This window comes from Paramormyrops kingsleyae, chromosome 18, assembly GCF_048594095.1.
Source record: "Paramormyrops kingsleyae isolate MSU_618 chromosome 18, PKINGS_0.4, whole genome shotgun sequence".
Lineage (NCBI taxonomy): Eukaryota > Metazoa > Chordata > Actinopteri > Osteoglossiformes > Mormyridae > Paramormyrops > Paramormyrops kingsleyae.
Genome location: NC_132814.1, coordinates 21978622 through 22003250, shown reverse-complemented (window position 1 = coordinate 22003250; position 24629 = coordinate 21978622). Strand labels below are relative to the sequence as shown.

General features: G+C 44.5%; 2 protein-coding genes and 2 long non-coding RNA genes across 16 annotated transcripts in view; 3 read left to right on the top strand and 1 right to left on the bottom strand.

The window, feature by feature from the left end:
* tead3a (TEA domain family member 3 a) overlaps nt 1-6550 on the top strand; it is a 28668-nt gene extending 22118 nt beyond the window's left edge. For 4 of the 8 annotated variants that reach the window (XM_072702423.1, XM_072702424.1, XM_023834076.2 and 1 more), the window contains 8 exons: nt 221-349; nt 664-707; nt 952-1016; nt 1662-1798; nt 1924-2097; nt 2900-3043; nt 3195-3347; nt 3568-6550. In XM_072702423.1, the coding sequence (XP_072558524.1) occupies nt 221-349; nt 664-707; nt 952-1016; nt 1662-1798; nt 1924-2097; nt 2900-3043; nt 3195-3347; nt 3568-3681 (960 nt within the window). In that variant the 3' untranslated portion in view covers nt 3682-6550. Of the gene's footprint in view, nt 1-220; nt 350-663; nt 708-951; nt 1017-1661; nt 1814-1923; nt 2098-2899; nt 3044-3194; nt 3348-3567 lie in introns of all 8 variants that reach the window. The other 4 variants (XM_072702420.1, XM_072702418.1, XM_072702421.1 and 1 more) reach the window with 1 other exon arrangement.
* Nucleotides 6551-7276: 726 nt separating this feature from the next.
* smpd2a (sphingomyelin phosphodiesterase 2a) lies at nt 7277-16342 on the top strand. Of its 6 annotated transcripts, none has more exons than XM_023834056.2 (12): nt 7283-7428; nt 8232-8378; nt 8487-8613; nt 9525-9621; nt 10189-10265; nt 10907-11000; nt 11154-11243; nt 13080-13162; nt 13278-13410; nt 13549-13653; nt 13953-14115; nt 14629-16342. In XM_023834056.2, exons 3-12 carry the CDS (start codon nt 8564-8566, stop codon nt 15093-15095), a joined length of 1359 nt encoding a protein of 452 aa, XP_023689824.1. In that variant the 5' UTR covers nt 7283-7428; nt 8232-8378; nt 8487-8563; the 3' UTR covers nt 15096-16342. The 6 variants fall into 6 exon arrangements, with proteins under 6 accessions (XP_023689821.1, XP_023689824.1, XP_023689822.1 ...); XM_023834054.2 differs by having other exon boundaries at nt 7285-7428; nt 8324-8378; XM_023834055.2 differs by having other exon boundaries at nt 7285-7428; nt 8250-8378.
* On the bottom strand, nt 15964-23483 carry LOC140579482 (uncharacterized). The gene is made up of 2 exons (XR_011983490.1): nt 23354-23483; nt 15964-17625 (listed from the first exon to the last, which is right to left on the bottom strand). It is a non-coding gene; the product is annotated as an uncharacterized lncRNA (long non-coding RNA).
* Nucleotides 16990-18631, top strand: LOC140579481 (uncharacterized). The gene is made up of 3 exons (XR_011983489.1): nt 16990-17069; nt 17545-17641; nt 18145-18631. It is a non-coding gene; the product is annotated as an uncharacterized lncRNA (long non-coding RNA).
* Nucleotides 23484-24629: the final 1146 nt, after the last annotated feature.

Genomic DNA, 24629 nt, shown 5'->3' with positions numbered 1-24629 from the left:
ATGTGCTTCAGCGTGCTGCTGCAGCACTCAGGCTGAGAAGCCGGTCTCTTCCTGAGGAGACCACCATCTCAGACCCCTCAGCACTTGCATGCTTTCTGCAGTCCTGCATCTTCTTCAGCCTAACACCTGTCCCTGTATCCCCCCCCCCCCCCACCGCCACTTCGGTCAGATGCCCCTCTGCTGTTCCCGATTGAAACCCTCGCCTTTCCGTTCTCCGTAGGATCAGGCCTCCAAAGACAAGGCCCTCCAGAACATGGCGGCTCTCTCGTCGGCGCAGATCGTCTCGGCCAGCGTGATGAAGAACCAGCTTCCCCCCCTGCCGCAGCCCCCCTACCCGCCGCCTGCCAGGGTGAGCCGCCACCCCTTGCACCGCCTGCAGGGGGCAGTGCCAAGCTGCTCTAGCTGAGGCTTCATCTAAATCCATTTGCAAATGTTTTTCTACGCACAGCAGGATGGGGTGATCATTTGGAGAATAAGTACTCATTTCACACAGTAGTAACCATACTGGGATATGAACCCACAACCTCCCACAGAGAAGTTTGTTTAGCAAAGGTCTGTCAAGCCTGAATGTGTTTGGTTACTAGCTGTCTGGTTTTAATGGTTTTCGGAGCAAGCAGCAGCGATGTCTGTTTCTCTTTCAATTGGTGATCCTTTTCTCCCCAGTTCTGGCCTACCCCCATCCCTGGGCAGCCTGGCCCCTCTCAGGAGTGAGTAACCGTTCAGGACTTTTAGCTGTTCTACACATGTTGGTCTTCATGCCATTTTTGGTGGCCTTGGAGATGCCTTCTAACCCAGCACAAACGGTGTAAGATCATTATGTATCTCTAGAGCTTTCTGGAGGTGCCGTATGCCAAAGGAATGAATTCACACTTTGAAATTACACAAAGAAAGGAGGTCACATGTGATGCACAATGTTACTTTTGTTTTAAATAACCTCTCCTGCTTTTTCAGCATCAAGCCGTTTGCACAGACCCCCTATCCCAACCTACCGGGACCTGTCCCAACACCTATATCAAGTGAGAGGAACCATAGTGTTCTGTGTGTGTGTGTGCGTGCGTCTGCGTGCATTTTTGTAATTATTTCATTGTAGGGACCAGATTTCCCCACGATGTAATAAAAACCTGTGACATTTTACCTTGTGGACACCATCTTTTCGGTCCCCACAAACGTACCAAAAGTCTTGTATTTTGTTTTAGGTTTCTTATGGTCAAGATTAGCACTCACTGGGTAGGAGTTAAGTGATAGCTGGGATTAGGGTTATGCCCATGGAAATGAATGGAGAGTCCCCATAAAGATATGAATATGTGGAGTGTGTGTGTGTGTGTGTGTGTGCGCGCGCGCGCGCGCACGCACGCATATCTGTGTGTCCATATGTGATGCAGTTACATCCTGCAATTATGCAAGTATATTTAGTGCAGTAATTCTCAAGATGATTAAGCAAAAAATGCAAAAGCCGTGTAAGAACTGGTTCTTTGTTTTGTGACTTGCGGCTGGTCGCCCAGACGTTTCCAGTAGATTTCGATACGGCGTCCAGCCTCCACCCGCGATTGACTGGGTTAGCTAACATATAGCATTGCAGTTCGGTAGTGTGGTGTATATCGGTGTGTGTCTGTGCGCATAAATCGGCCTTGCGGACTGACGCCTGTCCCCCCCCCCCCCAGCCTACGAGCCCCTGCCCACCCCGCTGCCCCCGGCCGCCACAGCAGTGCCCGTGTGGCAGGATCGCACCATTGCTTCCTCCAAGCTCCGCATGCTGGAGTACTCGGCCTTCATGGAGCTGCAGAGGGACCCCGAAACGGTGAGCCCGCCCCCGGTATGTAAATCCATGCAGCCGGGCCCCACATACAACAGCAGTGTGGGCGGGGGAGGGTCGCGTGGGCTTCTAAAGCACTAAATGCCCCGCCCACACTCTCGCCCCTACAGTACAGCAAGCACCTGTTCGTGCACATCGGGCAGACCAACCCCTCGTACAGCGACCCACTTCTGGAGGCCGTGGACATCCGGCAGATCTACGACAAGTTCCCGGAGAAGAAGGGCGGGCTGAAGGAGCTCTACGAGAAGGGCCCGCAGAACGCCTTCTTCCTGGTCAAGTTCTGGGTAAGACTTCCCAGTGCAAAGCCTGGGTGCTAACTGGGTGGGCACTGTACACACTGGGTGGGCACTGTACACACTGGGTGGGCACTGTACTGGTACCACGTAGCATCTCCTTAGCATAGATATGTTTTTAGGTGTCACTCGGTTAGCAGTTAGCATTTCCATGGCATCGTCATGGTTTTAGGTATATAGTGAGTTAGCAGTTTGCATCTCCGCAGCATAGTTATAGTTTCTAGGTGTCACTCGGTTAGCACTTAGCATCTCAACGGCACAGTTATAGTTTCTAAGTGTCACTCGGTTAGCAGTTAGCATCTCCATAGCAGAGGTATGGATGCTAGGTGTCACTCGGTTAGCAGTTAGCATCTCCATAGCAGAGGTATGGATGCTAGGTGTCACTCGGTTAGCACTTAGCATCTCCATAGCAGAGGTATGGGTGCTAGGTGTCACTCGGTTAGCACTTAGCATCTCAATGGCACAGTTATAGTTTCTAAGTGTCACTCGGTTAGCAGTTAGCATCTCCATAGCAGAGGTATGGATGCTAGGTGTCACTCGGTTAGCAGTTAGCATCTCCATAGCAGAGGTATGGATGCTAGGTGTCACTCGGTTAGCAGTTAGCGTCTCCATAGCAGAGGTATGGATGCTAGGTGTCACTCGGTTAGCACTTAGCATCTCCATAGCAGAGGTATGGATGCTAGGTGTCACTCGGTTAGCAGTTAGCATCTCCATAGCAGAGGTATGTTTTTAGCATATGGGTGGATACGTATTGAGGCAGCTGGATGACAGACATGCTGTGTGTACCCCCCAGGCGGACTTAAATAGCAGCGGCATGCAGGACGGTCCTGGCTCCTTCTATGGCGTGAGCAGCCAGTACAGCAGCACCGACAACATGACCATCACTGTCTCCACTAAGGTCTGCTCCTTCGGCAAGCAGGTGGTGGAGAAGGTCGAGGTGAGTCTGCCTTCGGTTTCCTCTGTCTCCCCCCGCCGCTGTCTGGATGCTGAGCCAGCACAGAACATCACTCGATGTCCATTTGGAGGAGCTTTGCTCAGCTTCCTGGTCTCACAGGAAGTTTGGTGATGACTTCCCTTTTCCTGTCCAGACGGAGTTTGCCCGGGTGGAGGGCGGAAGGTGTGTGTACCGGATCCACCGCTCCCCCATGTGTGAGTACATGATCAACTTCATCCACAAGCTCAAGCACTTGCCTGAGAAGTACATGATGAACAGCGTGCTGGAGAACTTCACCATCCTGCAGGTGGGCACCATCACCACCGTCCTGCATGTCGTGATTGCCCTCCTGCATGTTCCTCTTCATAGTCAACATACTATGACTCTGTCTTGACTGTGCTAATTGGTCTTCTCATCTGTTTGTTCCTTGACTCTTTGTGCTGATTGGTTACCTCACCCATCTGTTCCTTGACTCTTTGTGCTGATTGGTTACCTCACCCGTCTGTTTTCTCTTCCCTCCTCTCCAGGTGGTGACGAACAGAGACACCCAGGAGACCCTTCTTTGCATAGCGTTTGTGTTCGAGGTGTCAACGAGTGAACATGGGGCGCAGTACCACGTTTATCGACTTGTCAAGGACTAGGGGGTCCTCTGGGGGGAGGGGGGTGGGGTGGCAGCAGGGCTTGGGGGCTGCCTCAGAAACATTGAAAAACCAAAAAAGAAAGAAAATCACACTCAATTACACCCACAGAAACTCTCTCACACACACTCAGAAACTGACGCACACATACACAGCAACCTGGATGACAGAACAGATGGGTATATGTATATTTTATAGTACAGTGGGTATTTTTTACTATCATTACTAATTTTGTAAAATAGGAATTGTATGAAGTAAAAAGAAAAAAAAAAGCAAAAAAAACAAACTATGCACTACTTTGTGTAAGGGCAATTTCGAATATACTCTGTTTAAAAAACAAAGCAGGTTGCATCAGTTAATGTTCCTTAACTGTTTTCAGGGATGACACTAATCTTTATTGTTTGAGCTGATGGATTGAGGAAGCATAACAGGAGGGTTTTGGCGATGTCCGAAGGAGCAGACGCATCGCTATCGGAAGCTGAACGCATCTTGCGGTGGTGTCGTGGGATGAGGCAGTAAGAAGATGAGATCGAGCAGAAGAAGGGAAATCTGAACGTGGAGACGATAGCTTTCGAGCCAAGTGCAGGGGGTGTCGGACTGACTCTGAAGGCAGAGTTTTTGCCCCAGAGTGCCTTCTTGAACCCAATCACTACCTCTTGTCTTGGGTGAAGCTAACCTAGTGTTTCTCATCCCGGTCCACCGGGACCCATAGACGATCCACGTTTTAGATCCCTCCCAGTTCTCCGTCAGACCGTCCACATTTTCCACATGACCGTCTAGGGCAGAGGGTGGCCGATCTTACCCAGAAAGGGCCGCTGTGTGTGCAGGTTTTCGCTGCAACTCCCTACTTAGATTGCAAATTAGAGGCCTGATTGGCTGAAAAGTCCTCACAACTTAGTTTGACTTAAAGGTTATCCCAAAAACCAGCACACACACCGGCCCTTTGCGGATAAGATTGCCCCCCCCCTGCTCTAGGGGTCCCCTAGACCTGGGCTGAGAAACACTGAGCTAACCCGAGAACACCAAGGGGAAGACGCCAAAGGATTTGTGCGGACCGGAGGAGGCCGTTCTCCTGTTACATTCTAGATGCCTGAAGCGAACTACCTGCCTGATCTCTTTGGAGAGCACAGGAAAATGAGGAGGAACTTCACATGATGAGTGGATGGACAGTGCATTGAGTAGCAGTCTGATCTGAAGCCACACCATGAAGCAGATCAGTTACAGGGGCCGGCTGTGGAACTGAACCTAGGTTATGTTTTTTTTTTAATTGGTTGTTTGCTTGTTTTTCTTAACTAATACAGAGTAAATGCAAAATGGGGTTGAGTGTATCTACCTCCTGGCTCTTTTTAAAAGCCTTAAACTAAGAACCTGATTGGATTGCCAGAAACAGGGTACTGAGCTCAGGCAAGTGAGGAACCCTGATTTCCAGCACTTACTGCTCTCTTGCCACAGGCGTACGTTGTATGTAGCTACCTTTGCTCTCACACTAATTTGAGGGAGACGAAGAGTTTTAGTCAAAGGTACTGTGAAGTCAAATGCAGGGTAAATTACTCAAAGATGTGGAATTTTTAAAATTTTTTTGGAAGCTAACTTTATGTAAAATTAACCATTTCTTACCAGCTTGGCTACAAGCGATTGGAGGGAATGTTACACAGCAGCGGTAAAATATTTTTTCCCCCCCACCCCATGATCTGTAACTGAGCACTAATTTTTTTTTCCCATTTAATGTATTTACTCGCTCAATAGACTTGGTGCAGTGAACAAATACGGTTTTTGCTCAGCAGTCAGAATTGATGTGTTGTCGGCCCACTCAGGCCGACACACAAGTCTCCTGCATCTTTTTATCTCATAATGATCAGCAATAAAGCACGACACTGCTGCAAAAAGAGGATCTTTATGGATGTAACTGTTTACCTTCTAATGGAATGGTGCACTAAAGGTAAAGGGGCGCAGAGTATTAAACACAGGTCTCATTTTGAGATGTTTATTTTTCCTCTGACCGATTAGCTAATGGTAGCTGCACCCTAAGTTCTTTGTGTCTATGGAGAGGTCATTTGAAGTTTGGGGACTTGCATCCTATTGGACAGTGGGAAGACTGTGGAGAATTGGGAACATGGACAGAGATCCAGTACGCCTTACCGAATCTGCAGACGAAAGTGCGCTTCACTCAAGGACTTTGTACTCTTTCAGAGGAATTTGATCGCCTTGCTTGCCTTATTCATCCCTGTTTTTCTTCCCCCCCTATCTTTCTGTTTATAGTGTCTTGTCACCATGTAGCAAAGGGGAAGTGGCAGTTGCCACCACTCATATTATGCTGTGCTGTGACCATGCATTTCCTCCTGAACGGGCCCGCATCCAGGGCGAGAATGAGGTTTTACAATTGTTTTCGAGTTTGTATGTCTCAGTAGATATGAGGTAAACGCTCCTTCCTGAAGTGTGGAGATATGCAAGCATTAGAAGTGGGTGAGCAGGTGGCTTAGGGTAAGGGGATAAATGTGAGACGGACAGCTACAGTCTTCAGTCAAGGGCTTCCCCGAGCTGCCAGGTGTCACATGACCACATGATCACATGACCTAGTAAGACTCTGCCTTTCGCCAGTGTATCATTCTACCCGGCTCAGCACCTGGTGTCCAGGTCTTTTACGGGAGCTTTCACATCCATGGCATATTTTGTGTGTGTTGTTGGTATCCTTTAGGTACATGTATGGTTTTTATGCTCAAAGGGAGGGGGTGAGTTATTTTGTAATTTCTCCCCATTTTATATCCCAAATGGTGCATTGCATTCTTGTATATTGTGTTGTCTACAATGTGAGGGTTTGTATTCTATAATCAGTGTATAATCTACCAATAAAGAAATGCATGGTGCCTCAAAAGGTTTTTGTTTTTTTTTTGTTTTTTTGTCTGACTGGACAACATGTAGACGTGCATTTGAGGTTGATATTTGTTGAGACCATGGCCGTAAATTAGTGGGGGGGGGGGTGTGCCCGCCTAAAGAGGTGGAGACCTTAACCCCCCCAATGTTTAAACCAAAGTTGGCCCTTGATTGAGGCTGATCATTTCTCAGCTAGACAATGGCTTATACACTAGAGTCTGAAAACCACTAGCTCAAAATTATAACACAATGATAACTATAGAGAAACGCATTATATTTCAAATTACAAAAATGTCATCTTTATAAAATTATATATTTCAACAATCCCAGACACCAATATTTAAACCTGATTCGTGATTAGTCAAAACAAATAACTGCCTACATTTTATACATTTTAGAGCTCTGCATATATAATCCTGCATTTTCCCCGCAAACACCGCTATGTTCTCTGTTGCTATTGATAACTGGTATAACTGATGGACAGTACCTCGGTTATTCATTTATTTGTGACGTAGTTCTCCAAATCAGTGATGCCTAAATAAGACATTGTTGAAGAGCTATTTAACGTCATGTAAAAATGGAAGGGATTCTTTTTACCAGTTTGAGTGAAAATAGCTTTTATTACAATGAAGTTGGAAAAAGAAAATGAAATCTATAAATGTCTTTTTTTTTTGTTGCATATTTCAAAATGTGGCGGTATACGTACAGGGCCGTAAAGACTACATTACCCAGGATTCCGTCTGTCCGAGAGGCGACGGGTGCAGTAGTCCGGTGAAAACTCTCGCTTAAGACTACATTCGGCAAAATGTCGAGCAGTTTACAGTTACACGGTTCGTGAGTGAAGGGGGAGATCAAGAGGACGTCTCGGCGACTGACCAGGTGAAGAAAATGTCGCAGCGAGGCTATCGGTTGGTCTTGATGAAGGAGGTTACTTTTCGGAGGGCTTTTCCCAAAGCCGGCAGCTGACACTGCATCGTTTTCTGGAGCTTTTCCGCTTCACAAAGTCTTCCCATGTCCAGCTGCCACTAATGTAACTTTCGCTGTATGGCGTCACCGGTGACTTATCCCGTGATCGCCTGCTCTGACATTTTATAATACTTTTGTACGCATATATATAAGTAAGGACCAGGATCGTCTTTGGCATCCCTTTGGGCTCGGTCAGTCTGTAGCGCGATGAACCAAGTTTCTGTGCAGTGACAAAGGTTTAGGGTTGTGTGTGCATGTACAGAGTTCTGTGTCTGTGCATTTTGGAGTTGTATATGCATATTTCAGGCCTGTATGTATGCATAGTTCAGGGCTGTGTGTATGCGGTGTCTGTGTATTATTCCAGGCTCAGACCGCGTTGCTGCGGTATCTCACATTAAAGAAATAATGTTGATAACACTGCCATTTCTCTAAAACTCCTACATTCATTTAAAAACGCAGAAGATGGTTGGGTTTGGTGATTTTTATGACGTCGAGCCATGATTCGCCTATGGGTAGTACAGCAGACTTGGTTTAATGAACGAATAAAAAGCTTATTTCAGATGCAACTTTTCCGCAGATAAGTTCGCTCATGCTAGAGATGCTGCATTTATCCCTGTTTGGCTGATCCTTAGACTTTTCTGAACCAAGTTTGGGGGGGGGAAACCGGTTTGGGGTCGACTCGTTAAATACTTGAGGGATATTCGAATGTGTTGTAGTTCCTCCATTTTTTTCAGTGCTCGGGGTGTTTTGACAATGTATGAGTCACCAAGTTCCTGCTGGATAACTGCCCCCCCGGCCTTCCCGGCAGGACTTTCTGGACAGTGTGAGGCTGGAGCTGCTGAGCACACCTGAACACCAGGGAGGTGTGTGTGTGTGTAGTATGGGGTGGGGTGTGTGTAGTATGGGGTGGGGTGGGGGGCAGCTACCCATTTCCCTTTCTAGCACTCCTCATGTGTTTTATGTAACCTTAGATTTTGCAGCCCAGCCTGCAGTCACCCGCATTTGCTGATCTTCTCCTGAACTTTCTGGCTGCGTCCTTGACGCCATCATGCGGTGCGATTCGCCCATAAAGCTGCGCGTCTTCTCCCTCAACTGCTGGTGGGTTTTTGTCTGTGTGTCTGTTATTGTGTCTGTCTGTGTGTCTATATGTTTCTGTGTGTATATATGTGTGTCTGTATGCGTGTGTGTTTGTGTCTGTCTGTCTGTGTGTGCCTAAATGTGTCAATCTGTGTGTCTATGTGTGTGTGTGTGTTTGTATCTGTGTTTCTGTGTGTATGTATGTGTGTGTCTGTATGCGTGTGTGTTTGTGTGTCAATCTGTGTCTGTATTTATTTGTGTGTCAATCTGTGTCTGTGTGTTTGTATCCGTGTTTCTGTGTGTGAGTAGTGTCTGCATCTGTAAGCATATGTTTGTGTTTGAATTTGTGTGTGTGTGTGTGTGTGTGTGTGTCCTGAGTAACTGTATACCTCTGTATTCAAAGGGTAGCTTGAAAAGTGAGCTTCTGAGAACTTTGTTTCTCTGTTTCCAAATTGACAAGACATCAGTGTGTCTCCTTGGTAACTGAAGTCTTCTTCAGGCTGATTTCACGTTTTTGGTGCTAAACTGTGCTAGAGGAGAGTTTTATTTGTTTTTCTTTCTTTTTCCGTACCTTACGTTTTGCAAATATTTTACCAATCATGTCTGTTACTTAAATTCGCCCATTCATGAAATAAAATGACTAAATGAGTATTAAATCAGACATGAATTCATAGGTGTATCTCTGTTATTATGTGTGACGTCCTGCTATTTGACTGTTGGACTCGCAGCTTGTGATCTGTGCTTTATAGCTTGGTTAATTTTTTGGGGTGGGGGAGAGGGCAGATTAATTAGCAAAGCTTTGTTTATATACATATATCATTGACCTTGGACACTGCTGGAGGTATCTGCTTTTACTGCATTCCCAGTTGGTTGGTTTAAAGTCTCATGCTGCGGATGTGAAACCTCTAGCCGACTTCCTGTCTCTGTTCCAGGGGCATCCGCTACCGCAGTCTGCATTGCACTGAGCGCTATGACATGATCGCCGACCTGCTGGCCAGAGAGGGACATGATATTGTGCTGCTGCAGGAGGTGGGTGGAGCTTAAATAGTCATGTGACAGCCCAGGACTCCCCAGTGTCCTTCCTGTTAGACCCAAACCCTGCAATGATATGTCCAAAATGGGAAACTTTATCATAAACTGCAAAAAAAAATAAAAAATGCATTGCAATACTGGGGCATTTTATTTAGCCGAGAGAGATGCAGATCTAACCATTGCTGTTTGTGTTTTATGTGTGTCTGCTTATTTTAAACATTTCAATCATTTGAAATGACTGCGGTTTTGAAAGCAGTCAGTGTTCTGCTGAAGATAAAAATAACTATTTCTGCAAGCATATCAATTCTACTCTCTTGAGTTTCAGTGCTAGCTGGGAAATATCTGTCAAAGATGCAAGATGATTATTAATTCGATAAAGGGTCGTTTTGGGATATATAATTTCCTTTCAGATATTTACAGAATAATCTAGGGATTAGTTCCCCTCTTCGTTCAGCTCTTTCCCAAGGACAGTTTCTCCGCTGTAATAAAGGGGTTTCATTTTCCACCTACATGTCTTTTCTTGATCCGTCTGGTATGGTGAGTGTGAGGTGGTTTGTGCTGTAGGTGTGGAGTGAGAAAGACTTCCTGTTGCTGAAGAAAAGGCTCGCCTGCTGCCATCCGTACTCCCATTACTTTAAGAGGTGAGTACAGCTGTGAAGCTGTGATCTCCTCGAACCCGGGACCATTGGCCTCCACTAATACTGCTGTGCTCTCCCATTTCTGATGGCGGGGGTCTGTCAGCAGGAAGATTTCCTTTTACTCTTAAGGGCCCCGTGTCACTCAGGACTAGCGAACAGGTTTCAAGTGTCAGGTTTTTTTGACGTGTGTTTTTGGATGAACATTGTGAGATTCTTATGTCACTGTTGCAGGAGAGGGGACAGTAGGACAGACAGTAGCATGCATTTATAGACAAGATGGTGCAAGACATCATTTAATTTATTTAGTTTTATCCACATTTTTGAGATAGCAGAAATATCCAGTCCCTGGAGCAACTGGGGGTTGAGGGCCAGTGGTAACATCACTCTGGCAGCCATGGTTTCTGAACCAGTGACTTTCTGATCAGAGGCACAGTGAGCTAACCCACACACCACCCCCACGGCAGTGCAATATAACAACAAGTGGACAATAAATACGTAATGAGTAGGCTGAGATGGGGATAAGGGTGTGGTTAGCGCAGACTAAGGGGGGAGCTGCCCCACTGAATCGGTGGCGATGAATGCGGTCATTCTCAGTAATGCAGTGTCACTGGCAGTAACACGCTTTGCGTGCGGCTTGTTTGCAGTGGCGTCATAGGAAGCGGCCTGGCTGTCCTCTCCAAGCACAGCATCAGGGACTCGTTACTCTTCCGCTACTCGCTGAATGGATACCCCTACATGGTAAGCAGCTCCCCGGGGCCTTAGATCAGAGCTGCATTCATGCGTTCTTTCTTGAAAATGTCTAAAAGAATGACCCCCCCCCCCCCCCAGTATCTAAAAGCCCACTGAAGTAAGCTCATTACGGAGACGTGAGCTCTGCCCTGTCTCTCTCAGGCGCACCATGGAGACTGGTTTGGCGGGAAGGCCGTGGGGCTGGTCGTCATGAACATCCAGGGGCGGACGGCACACGTCTACGTCACGCATGTGAGCCTGACTTCAGATAAGATGCAGAGCTGAGTGACTCAGGATAGTCATTACTGTGGGGGGTGTTTGCCTGACTGTCGATTTCGATGCTGCAATCCGGCAAACTCTACCTCCACTATCGCCCCCCCCTTTTCCCTGCCATTGAAGCACATGCTTCCAAAATTATTATCACGGTACTTTTTTGAACGGTGACAGTATTATATCACGGTATTACTTTTTTTTCCAAGTTTTGGGAGGAGTAGTTTGTCCTGTCCCTTTATATAACTAAAAAGAAATGTTTTATGATATATTAAGTACACTTTAATTGCTATTACATTTGGCTATGGGCGGTTTTATTTCGAAAAGATACAAAAAGTGACATAGGTGATGTTTTCTCATATTTGATTTGTAATTGTCGGTGTAAAAACGCAAAGGGAATGACAAGCCGCTTCAGCCGAAAACCGTGCATTTTACAGTACATTTCAAATAAAACTCAGGGTTGCTAACTTTGATTTTCAATTCAAGACAAGTCTGCACACGCATTTACATGTATGTAACAGTTTTATTGCCTTGTAAATTGTTTTTAAGGTTTGCAAACTACCCGAATGTAGCTAATTTTAGGTTTATAATGCATTAATATAGATTTGCCGCAAGATTTCTTGCGTGAGAGTCTGAAAGAGGGTGCGCCGGATGCGTAAGTTTTGGCAACCCTGAAAATTGTGTTTTAATTATTTCACCTGAGTTGATTTGTGTAAAAATGAACTTTATAGAGTTATGATAAATAACGTAAACTTTGACGAACACGAAGCCACCAATAAACTACATCTATTTATCCAACATTTTATATAATACTGCATTTGAAAACATTTCAGCTGTACGATTTCAGAACAGAACGGCCACTCTATTAGAAACATTGCGGCTTTTTGTTTGAGCGTTAGATTCGCTGCTGCATTAGCGCGAACGACAGGGCTGCATACGCTGAAGTGCGCCTTACTTGGAGGTTAAAGGAGTTTGACGTTCATTGGCGTGGGAAAAGGGGGGTTTGCAGAGTTAACTGGGGAGTTGTGCCTTTTACTACGCACCTTATATGAAGGCTACGGCGCATATATATGCTGATTTAGCGAATATGTTTTACTTTGTAATTTGCTATTATATATATGTAACAAGGTTATTTTGTTATAATTACACAAAATCTGTTTATTTTGAATTTGTTAGTTTGCTATCGCGACACACTGTCAGAGTGTGTAACAGAAAAATCACACAACGCAGATAAACCGGTTACATATACTATATAAGGACAAGTATTCAGATTACAACTGAAGCTTTGAGGAAAATAAAATGCTTTATTTTCTATAATTAGGTTGTTGAATTATCGTGGTGTTAACGGTATAATGCGAATTTATATCGTGGCGCAGAATCACACCGGTAATGACCCCGGTGTACCGCCCACCCCTACTTCCATCTTTCCCTTTAAGTACGGTGGCCCTGAAGTGCAACACACAGCATGCTAAAAACGCAAAACGTTAAGAAAATGCAAAAGAAAAACAAACACAAAACGTTGAGAAAATTCAAGAACATTATTAAAATACACACAGAAAAATTCTCAACATTTTTGTGTCTTTTGATTTTCTTAAATATGTATGCATTTATGGATATTTTTGTTTCTTCAAAGTTTTCATTCGTTTATGCTTTTGCACTTCTCTAATGTGTCTGTGTTACCTTAACGGGTAGTGTTTGTGGCACTTCTGGGCCACCGTACTTGCTAACAAAGTCGGGCTAATTTAGCGCCAGGGCTGCCTGTTCTTGAATTTATAGAGCCCTGTAAGTATGAGCAGTAAGGACATGTGTCCTCCACAGCTCCACGCCGAATACTGCCGGGAGCAGGACACGTACTTGCCGCACAGGGTGGTGCAGGCCTGGGAGCTACAGCAGTTTGTCCGGTGAGTAAATATCAGCAGTGCCCCCAGAAATGCATTCTGGCCACTGTCACTCAGATCTGACATAATGTTACCTGAATGAAGATCCCACATGACTCTCTGTAATGCTGACTTGCAGCCACACCTCCTGTGGGGCGGACCTGGTCATTCTGGGGGGTGATTTGAATATGCACCCCCAGGACCTTGGCACCCGGCTCTTGCGGACATACACGGGTCTCCGAGACTGCTTCATGGAGACGGACAGTTTTGACGTGAGTGAGTTTCCCCCCAATGCATGCCGTGACACCTGCGATACTTGCCTTATGCTCCTCCGGGCAGCAGGGGGCGCTGTGCTTGTGTTTAAACCGGCCTCAGCTAACCTCCAGATATGCGGGTGCTGATGTTGGCAGGGTTGTGAGGAAGGCTTCACCCTTATAGCAGACAACCCCTTCACAGACAACAAGGAGCTTCTCCCCTTTGAGAAAGGCATCCGGATTGATTATATCCTCTTCAAGGTGAGTGGGATGGATGGATGGATTATGAATCCCAAAGGAGATTTCAGGTTTACAGTAGCACAACATACACAAAGAGTAAAAAACATTGACAGTATAAAACAGTAACTTTTTATAAATGACAATGGAAATTGTCAGTGCAAAGAATCTCTTGATAAGTCTTGCATGGAATTCCATAGTAGCAGCTCTGTGAAAAATAGTGTTGCACATGGTCGCGAGCTTTTCTGGATCTCCCTCGTTTTGGTCTCGAGAGAGACTCCAGATGCCTGGACAGTAACACAGCGGCCCTCCCTGTCTCGCAGGGGTCCGACAGGGTGAGCGTGAAGTGCGAGTTCCTGACCACCACCAAGGGCTCAGTTCCCGGGAAGGCCTTCCCATACTCGGACCATGAGGCCTTGAGTGCCGTGCTGCTTGTGCAGCCGGGCGGGGCGGCCGTGAAGAGCTGCGGGGAAGACGACGACATGGGTAACAACCTCAGGGGGTCTTGTGATGTTTTTCACCTTTCCCCCCCATTACTGCCCCCCCCCCCCCCCCCACATGCAGTTCAAATAGGTCATGTGTTACTTCAGCGTGACTGCTGGCTTGCAGTTTTTCTCTGGGAAACGTTAGGAAATGCTGATTGGGTGGTTCCCTTTTGCATAAAGAAACCCAGCTTTACACGGCTGACGTTGTTCAGGGTCCATCAGGGTGGGGTGGGGTCCCAAGGTCAGGAAAGTGATGTCACCATTGGGCCCTTGAGCGAGGCCCTTAACCACAATTGCTCCAGGAACTGGCTGACTCTGCTTTCTTAATAATGTGTCATTTTGGGTAGAATAATCTTCTAAATAACCCTAACTTACACAGTTAAGCTATTTTTAATTCTTTCATTTAGTTTTTAATTCTTGCAGACCGCCACAGTGGCTCAGTGAGCACAGTTGTGGCTTCGCATGACCTGGGTGGTGGGCTTGAATCTTAAAGCTCCTCTCCCTCACTCCGCAGTGGGCCTTGCCGAATTGGTGAACACCGTAACGGAGGCTCGCACTGAAGTGAAGGTGGGCCTGCACTGCGCCCAGCGCATGCTGCACACGGTGACGCGCACGGGGGCGCTGGGGCTCGTCCTGCTGCTGCTGGAGCTGGCCATCGCCGCCGTGCCCTACCTGGCCCCTGCCGCCGGGCAGCCCTTCCCGCAGGCCTCCTTCTACCTGCTGGGGGCGCTGTGCTTCGTCACCCTTCTCGGATCCCTGCTGCTCTTCGTCTTCCACAGCATGCAGGTCAAGGCCCTGCAGGGCGCCGAGGACCAGATGCGGCTGGCGGCCAGCGGGCTGCAGGAGGAGCTCCGCGGACGGCCCCTGTGCCGTGATGGGCGCCCCCTAGGGGAGGCTGCAGGCCCCGACGCTCTCAGTGAAGACAGAGAGCCCGACTCTGATGACTCCATTTCACGAGTGAATCACTCCGCTAGAGATTGAGGGGGTTAGGGATATAGCGCAGGCGTTTTAAATGAAGCAGAAATTAAGTCTCTTTTAAATTCTTTAATTTTCATTGTTCCCTTTCAGGAGAAAACCTGAGAAGTCTTATTTGTGTATCTTCAGGTGTGCTTCATGGTTCTGCTCCCTGGACCAAAACAATCCCACCATATTAGCAGGTGGTATTCAGCGAGGTCCTGCCGCATGGTGGACCCATGTTCGGCAAGCGTTAGGGTCACATGCTGAGCAGTTAGTGCGGTACCCAGCAGTCCCATTCAGGGGGTCCTGCTCCTGATAAAGGATGGGGGGGGGGATTGGTCACTTCTTGTCTCAGGTCATCCTCCCGCTTTCTCACCAGATTTCCACTCCTTGATCACCCCCCCCCCCCCATCTCGTCCCCGAGCCCCGGGCCCAGTTTCTCAGGCTAGGCCAAGTCCCGTTTCCTTAAATCCGCCCCATTCTCTCAGGTCGCAGGAAGCTACAGCTCACCTTCGGGATCCATGTCAGTGCCGCCTCTGGAGTTCGTCACACGTGGCCCAACCTGCCGACAGCAGCTCGTAGAAAAATACAAGGCGTTCTTAAACGTCCTGGAACTTCATGACTATCACTCAATATCGCTGTACTGTACTGCTATCATTCTTGGTATGTTGAGCCTCTGGCTCATTCTTTGTACTTAAGACCAGACTGAACGCTTTTAAACCAGATCCACAGGGTGACCAACATTGGCTGGTCAATTCAGTATCGTTTAGTGCCATTAATGGCCAGTGGACAAATGACTTCAGGTTCCTAAATGAACTTAGATAATCAAAAGCCTTTAATTCACATTAAAGGCCCAGATAGGCCTCTTCCTTCAGACAAACATTTCATAGAATGTTTAGTGGGGTGGTGGAAGTTAAGTTATAACTCAGCTGGTTTATATTAGAAAAACTGCTCACCCGATTACCTTCTCTGCATTTCATAACTAATAATAATGTTGTGATTAATTAGTTCAATTAATTAGTCTAAATAAGTACCTTTGCACTGGAATGCTACTAATCTACCACATTTAGGTAACCGTTCTTTGCCGCGATATAGCACAAAATACACGTCTGAGCACTTGAAATACTTGGTATATGCTGTTATCTTGCATTCCTGGATTGGCACTGTGTACATACACACACGCAAAGAAAAACTGGGAGATTGAAAGCTCTGCTGCTTCCTTATTTCTGCTTGGAAAAACGGAGTGAAACGAAAATAAACGCTCCTCATGACCTCAGCTTCTCTGTGTCCTTTCTGAGCTGTTAAGTCCTGACTTAGCCTGTGTTCTGCAGTTTAATTATTTCTGAGTACTGCTTGGGAGAAACAGTACGAGAAGACCTGCAGAAGTCTATATATTTCATATCACAGCACTTAACTGGGATTCTGTGTAAAATAAAAATGCCTTTTAAAATTAAACATTTAAAATTAATTTTAACTAAACACCTGTATGCAGCAGACAGGCTGTTTAGGCACCAGGAATAAATGTGCTGTACTGTAACATATACGCTGTCGTGTTTGGTCCAGGTTTCCCCGCGACCCTGGACCGTCTCCCCGGTGGCTTCTAATGGATTTCTGATGGGTATGAAAGATCATAGTGTTTCTGCCGCTTCCTTCCACGATAAACGACCGGTTTTCCCCCACGGTATCTAGTAACACGCGTTTATTCCATCTTCCAGTCGCTTGGTAACTAGTTAAATTCCTAATCCATGTGTCTCCAGCTGTCATCCCAACTGCCGTGTATCTGATCTGCATGGCCTCAGAATAAACGCCGTGCAAACCGCAGAAAGAGCACGGATGGTTGACGCACGTGGTGTAGGTGCTCTGTTCTTACACCTACCTACCACTAGGGGGCAGCGTGACGTTATAAATGTGCAATAGTGCGGCGACATCGATTCCGTGTTTGTTTCTGCCACATTTTCTCCAGTTTAAAAAAAGACTTCAAATGAAATCAAAATGCAGGTACTTGTTTTCTGTTCTGATATTTTCTTTTAACCAGCCACAATTTTTACTGTTAAGTCCTTTGGTGGGTTGGCTAATGTTAGGCGTTCAGTTTAGCTGATAAAACATTAATTCATGCAAACAAATCCACGTGTACCTAATGTATGTCAGTTTTACCTTTCTGTGTTTAGATTCGTTTCCAATTTTCTCCATGTTATTGGAAATGTGCGATACACGAATGGGAGACTTCAGTGTTTTAAACACCTCACGATTAAACTATACGTTTAAATGGCATCGCCCGTGTAAAATCTGATAATACACAAACCCCTCAGTTTATTGTGGTTTAGACGCAAAATCAATTCTAATATATGCCGCCCTGCATTTTATGAGAATGTCCAGTATGTGAGGAAGTCGGTGATGCCGTGTCTAAAGTCTGACACGAGGGAGATGGTGGTGCTCCTCTTCCTCACCCTCGTCGACCCTCTTCCTCACGCAGCGGGGCTCGCCTTACCTGGTCCTCCTTCCACCTGCTGGGGGCGCTGTGCTTCATCATCCTGCTCCGATCGCTGCAGCTCATCTTCCACAGCATGCAGGTCAAGACACAATAATCAGGACTCGGATTAAAAACAACTGCATTCTGCCGTTTCACCTACCCGCTTGTTAGCTATCTACTAGTTAGTTAACCGAGTTAATCATATTGAATCATCCATCAAGCCTACACACATAATAATGATAGGACTGGGAACTATTAGTGTTACACTTAAATTACATTTACCTTATGCTTACTAAATCCTGCAGAGGTGTTTGCTGTGGACTTACCTTTGAAGCCCATATCACACACCACTACAAGATTTTGTTTCACCATCTTAGAAACATTGCCAAAGTCCATCCTACTCTCACCTTATCAGACGCTGAAAAGCTGGTTCATTCTTTTATCTACACCAGACTAGATTATTGTAATACTCATTGGAATCCCTTCAAAGACTCCAATGCATTCAGAACAACGCAGCAAGGATCCTGATGAGAGTGAAGATATGAACATGTTACGCCCATCATTCTTCATTCACTTCACTGGATTTCCCTTCTTACTCACCAGGGAATCCATGGCAATGTCCCCCACCCCCACCCCACCTGAAAGAACTACTTACCCCACTAACCTCAACGCGATATCTCTGCTCTATGAACTCCAATCACCTCCTCCGCCCCAGGACTAAGCTCAGCACCATGAGTGATTGGGCCTCCTGTTCGGCTGCCCCTCATCTATAGACCCCCAGGGACCATTTCAAGGCACCACTGACTATTGTGAATTTTTAAAAAACACTTAAAACATTTTAGCAGAACTAATGGCTTTTAACTGACTATGGGAGTTTCTGCATTTTTAAAGTCGTTTCTCGTTGTTTTTTGGGATGATGTTTTCATTTTTGTAGCACTTTAGCAATTTACATGTGTTTCAAATGTAAAGTGTTACAAAATAAAATGTATAGTTATAATAATTATTATTAGTTACCTTACACACATGTATTTGGGAAAACTGTGTTTTGCATTTTATGAGTTCTATATTCAGAACCAATTAAAATGGGAGATGGGAGGGAAGCACCCAGTGAGCCAATTAAATTTATTTATTTTGGGGGGGGGGGGGGCACTCTTTGCCCTTCCATTGGCTCCGCCACTGCATACTCCAGGGCTACTGTCCCACTGCATACTGGGTAATGTCCCACCACCCTCACTGAGCATACAGTTTGAGTATTCTTTGAGTATTCTCTATTATGATGAAGAAACGGAGTAAAACCAACACCTCATATCCACACTGAAACCACTCAGAAAAAAATGCGACATTGTCTTCAAAATGGCCCAGCAGAGATGGGCTTAGTAAAAGACTGTATAGACAGCTGAATGGATCTGGTTGTCACTTTTTAACCCATTCTGACCCTTTAACACAAACCTTCTGACTAACCATACAAATGGATAAGGAGATGAGATTCCCGACCTTCTTAATGGAAGTTTTTTTGGCCTAATGGTAATGGACCCAACTTTGGCTGTCAACAAACTGGAATGAATGGGTAAAGGGTCTGTTCATGACAGGTCTGTGACAGCAGCTGGATGAAGATGCATCACCAGGATATGAGGCTTTTCCAAAAATGTCACTAAGCAGAAGCTGCAAATCTTCTGGGGCAAATTCCTTCACACTTACCCACACCATTAACACACTAAAAAATCATGTTGTGACAGTTCACAGTTCACCTTTGTGCAACCCACTGCTGAAAGTAAATAAAGGACTCCTTCTTCAATTAACAACACAAAAAAATATGCTGATTGTATATTTCATGCAAAAAATATGAATGATTTCATCTTTATGCTGGTTCTAAGACTCTTTTATCAGTCTTGGACTGTGCTGTGCCTTTCAAAGATGATTTAATCTCTTTATCCATGCTTAACATTTACTTAGGAGAGAGAGTCACACGCCTGAACTAAAATCAATCACAGGTTCCGGAAAAGGACAGCATTTCCAACCGAACTTGTGTACAAATGACAAATAGTTTTGGTAAGATGTCTAGCAATCTGTAGCAGTAAGAAGCAGAGTTGTATAATCCAATTAAGCTTTAAGGTTGTTTTACAGAGTTGTATGTCGTAAAATCGATAGTCTCCACTGTGTGGCGACAGTGAGCACTGCTGTTGTTAGTTTATGGGAAAAATTTGTGAACTACGTAAGTTGCTAACATGAGCTTTTGGGAAATGTACCCCTGAAGGATGTTGGAGATTTTCTGTGCAGAGTCGAGAGTGGCAAGGTGCCTCAGACCCCCCAGATGTGAGTCCTGCCTCTGCTCCCTACAGGTGCCCCTCCCCCCATTTTCATTGGCTCTGAGTAATGTCAGTCACAGAACACTTAAGGCAGTTTTCCCAAGTGCACATCCGTGCATGATTATTGCGTAATCTGTAGCCAACATTGCTCTGGCTGTGCTTGAGTGGAGCTTGTTAGGACTCCCTTTGGTTTCCTGCAGTCCAAAGACATGTAGTTAGGCTAATTGGTGTTAACACATTGCCGATAGCGTGTGCGTGTGCGTGTGTGAGCCCTGTAACAGGCTGGATTCCCAACCTGGGAGTAGCTCTGCCAGGTGATGCCAGATGCAGGCTCCAGGCAGCACTATAAACCTGTCCTGGATTAGTATTTAGAAGATGGATGGATCTCTACCAAGATTTTCCCAAAAGCTATGAGAACAGCAAAGCTCGCTGTGTCGCCACAGGGTGGTGACTCCTGGATTCATGTCATGCAACTCTGCAAAATAGCCTTAATGCTTAATTAGACTGCACCGCAAAAATACAATTTGCACCTGTTTTTGCAATGTGAATGACACAGAAATCTTGAAATATAAAATAATCAAAACATGAACGAAAACCTTTAAGTTGCTAACGTTATTAGCAACGTTGCTTTTGGGAAATGTACTCCAGATGAGATGTCCAGTATGTCACTTCTCACTTTTCTTTTCTTTGGGTCGTCTTTATGGTAATCTTTTCATACAGTCTCTCATGGTAACTGAAGATGAAACACGACTGTCCACGCGCTGCGTTAATTCCGGACATTACCTGTCGGCCTGTCAATCATAGCAAATTTGGTGAAATTTATGAGGAAATAGTTCCTGTTCAACTTTATTTGCAAAAACATGGGTGCGATGGGAAATAGTGTTGTCTCATCACCCCCCAACTCTCACCAGAATACTGATTAAACTTTTGGCTCCCTTAATTAATTCTTATATGTGTATGCAATTAACTTAATTGTTATTAGCTCAGTTTTACTAAAACCCATGTCTTGTCCCTGGAGCATTTGGTTTGATTCCTGATTTCTTCATTCATGACTCTCTGGCTTGATTTCCTGCTTCACAGTTTTTGAACTGGACTTTGATTACCTTTGTCTGGGCCTGCAACACTGCAGCTGGATCCCCTCTAGTCAGTTTCGTGTTGAGGACAGAAGAGGAGTGTTACAATGGGGGCGGGGAGTGCAAACAGGGAGGGTCCCCCCTCGGTAAAATTTCTCCAGCGGGGTAGGCGGGTGGCATTACTAAATAGTTCTTAAATAGTCAATTTTCTGTGATCCTCGCTTATGAAAAGGGGGGGACAGGGGTCCCCCTAGGTACATTTTGCTGGGGCGAATGCCCCTCAACTCCCCCCCCCCCCACCCACCACTATTTCTTGTCGGCTTGTCAAACATGTTCCTGTGTCTGTGTGTTTTGTGCAAGAACATTTCTATATAACAATTTGATGTGTGAAATATAGCCTTGTGCACGATGTATCATTTTCACTATAAATTTTCGGACTCATCCTGGACAGTTCACTGCTCACCAGATAAATCGTGTAACAACATATTGATTCAACAATTGCTACAATCCTAAAATAAAATAGATCCAAGAAGATCATTTTATTGGAATTCCCTTATTGACAATAAAACGCAGGAAAAGCATAGCTGGCAGTTCAAATACTGTTTGTAAGTATTGTATATCTAGGCCTACATTATTAATAAAAGTTCACTTTAATATTCTACATAAAATTTATCCATATACTTTGCTTGTTACAAAATACGTCTGTGGTAATACTGATGAAAACCTTTTTATTGCTGTAACATAGTGTTTACTTTTTGAAGAAAATGTAAGCACAATTATTATTTTACTTATAATTCTTCACATAAAGGCATCATTTGTTCGAAAACCAAAACAAACCCCTCGAAAGTTTTGTAATGTCACTGTTCATAAGCCATTATTGAAGAAGGTAAGCTACCTAAGTTTCATTTAGGTGTGTTACGTATTAAGATGAGCTCTTTAAGCAAAGCACAGAACTGTTCTTACCTACTAGTTTATGTATGTAAAATTTCACGGTACATTTCATGTTGTCTTGCACTCTTTTTAATACTATTTCTGCTGTTTGGTTGTTTGTTTTTCATTTTCATATTGTGGTATTTTCACGCTATATCTTGTATAACTTAAGTTGTCCTGATGAATAAGTTGCCCTGTTTTCTAATAGTTACCGGATTCAGTTCTCTTTGATCAGTCTTTCAACACGAACACAGACGATTAGCACTGACAGCAACTTTTCATTCCCCGGATCAGGCGTTATCCACCGGTAATCTGGTATCTGCCTGCCCGCTCCTAAAGACCATATAACAAATTAGAGCCACTTTTGAAAGTCTTAATAAAAACACATATATGCTCATATGAATCCCACCCTGAGACATAAGGCTGAGCCTTAAACTACAGCAGCTTCTGCGTGATGCAGCTGTTTTATGGTGTCTTCCGTCTGCCCTGATTACTTCACAAATTATGCTTCCGATCTTACAGAAATAAGGCCTAATGATGGCTGGCTGCCTTAACGTAAGCCTATTTTCTTGGTTTGCACAGTGCGTAATGTTAGTTGATAAATATGAGACAGTGTTATATTGTTAAACCGGCACAGTCCCGGTATTTCCCCTTAACCTTTGGCTCTGTGGCTTTCAGCTTGATTCACTCCGCTGCTCTGCAACTTCTCACATTTCAGCAAAATCTCTCCTCATTTCTCATTTTAAAGGTCCACCAGTAAACCCATTTAGGCCTACCTTTTTCCAGCTTACTACATCAATGATGTAGACCTATATCTTTGTGGTTTTAGGTCTACATAGGTCTAGATCTATATTATTGTTGTTGCTGTTTATTATTAGTATTATTATTATTATTATTATTATGTTGTCCTAAAAAAGAGCATCATTGTGTTTTTGTTATCTTTTGCGACCTCTATGTCTATGTGACATAGTAACAGGCAAAAGTTCCAAATAAAGAATAACTTAGAAAATAAGGAGTGGCTCGGATCATACACATAGTTACGCAGTTTCGGCCTAAAAGATAACTAAGTATTATGCGTTAGGTAAGTAGCGGGAAAAGTACACATGTTAATTTATTCCTCAGAACAGATTAAGCAGGCAAACCCACATCACGCGCACAGGAATCAATAGACCTACATAGCATAATTTACAGTAACGTTTAATTTTTATCTAACTTGTTAATCTCACTTTATTTGATGAGAGCCAGTTTGCCTTAGGGTTGTGTAGCTGTTAAAGATTTGTACTTAAAATATATATTTTTTTATTTTTCACCCATTGTCACCAATTAGCCTATGTATAAATCGACAGTAAAGTTTTATGAAGGATTTTTTTTTTTTTCATTTTTAAAAGATGGTCATGTTTGGACCGGCACAGAAATTTAATAAATATACTAAAAATATTTATAAAGATGACAATAATTATTACTTGCCGTAACTGGAGTCAGAATAGAGTGCAGGAGAGGTACCTTTCCAAGTCTGGGCGAACATAGGCGGGGGTGCGCCCTGGCGCATCGCCGCCTGCCCCGTCAGCAGCGCCTCTCTGACGGCCCGCCGCCTCCTGGCGCAGCGCCGCGCCGCATCAGCCGCTTTCCAGCCCGTACGGCTCTGCTTTCCCAGAAACGGAAAATAATAAAACTATAATTCGCTATAAAATTATAATTCGCTACTTCCAAGTTCCTGATTTTCCGCGTCCGGCTCGATCATTTTTACCGCCGGGGAACCCCCTTCCCTGCCGGCAAATTTCATTGTAAAATTTCATTCCTCCTTCACTTGGCAAAATCACCCTTTTTTAATAACCTAGTGTTGGCATGTATGAATTTGACATGTCTCGTTTCTCATAGTGTCAAAAACGTTATTATATAATATTATATAACACTTAACACATAAGGTAAGACGGACAAATCTAAACATAGACATAATATATAAGAAAACGAGTCATACCAAGAGGTACCAAAATATACATGTTCTGCCAAAATATGACTGGACTTTGAGGAAATGGGTATCATAACTATTCCGTAAATTGAATGCAGCGTTTATCTTAATATTGTGGACTGGATATTTCGGCCACAATATCCGGCGGTGGTGGAGAGTACTGACATATTTAACATTATAAGCTCACACGAAGGGAAATGCGATGACCTGCAGGCTCCTGATTTTTGGAAATCTGTGGTTTTTAATAGTGTCACTTAAACAGGAATTCGTATCAGCCTGAAATGAACACCCCTATAATTTGAGCGAGTGAAATCTACAGGGAAACCTTCTGAACAGAACAAGGAGACAGAAACTATAGTGTAGTTTACACATATAGGCTAATTACAGTTCAGTCAAATTTCACATTTCTAACTGTGGGAAATTTACAACCTTCTTTTTTGACTAAACTGTATTTTTAGCCTACGTGGAATTCCTGTAGGCCCATAAATATGCGTGTTAATACATAGTATACACAAATCCCGTCTTTTGGGTATTATTTCATCTTGTTACTGTGTTAATACAGGGCTGGTCCTGGGAAACATATCTGGTTTCATCGTTAGAGCTAGATTATACAGTATATCTACGTCGCTTTTAATTCAGCCATTTCCGTACTTTCATCACGTGTTAATAAATATTTTAAAGATCAATAAGTTTTTTCGCTACTCAGAACTGGATTATCCGATTTAATAATTTCCTCGCGTATCATTTAAATGCTTAATGCTTTCTGATCAAATAAATAATAGTCTTCTGTTTTCGGTAATTTTTTACAAG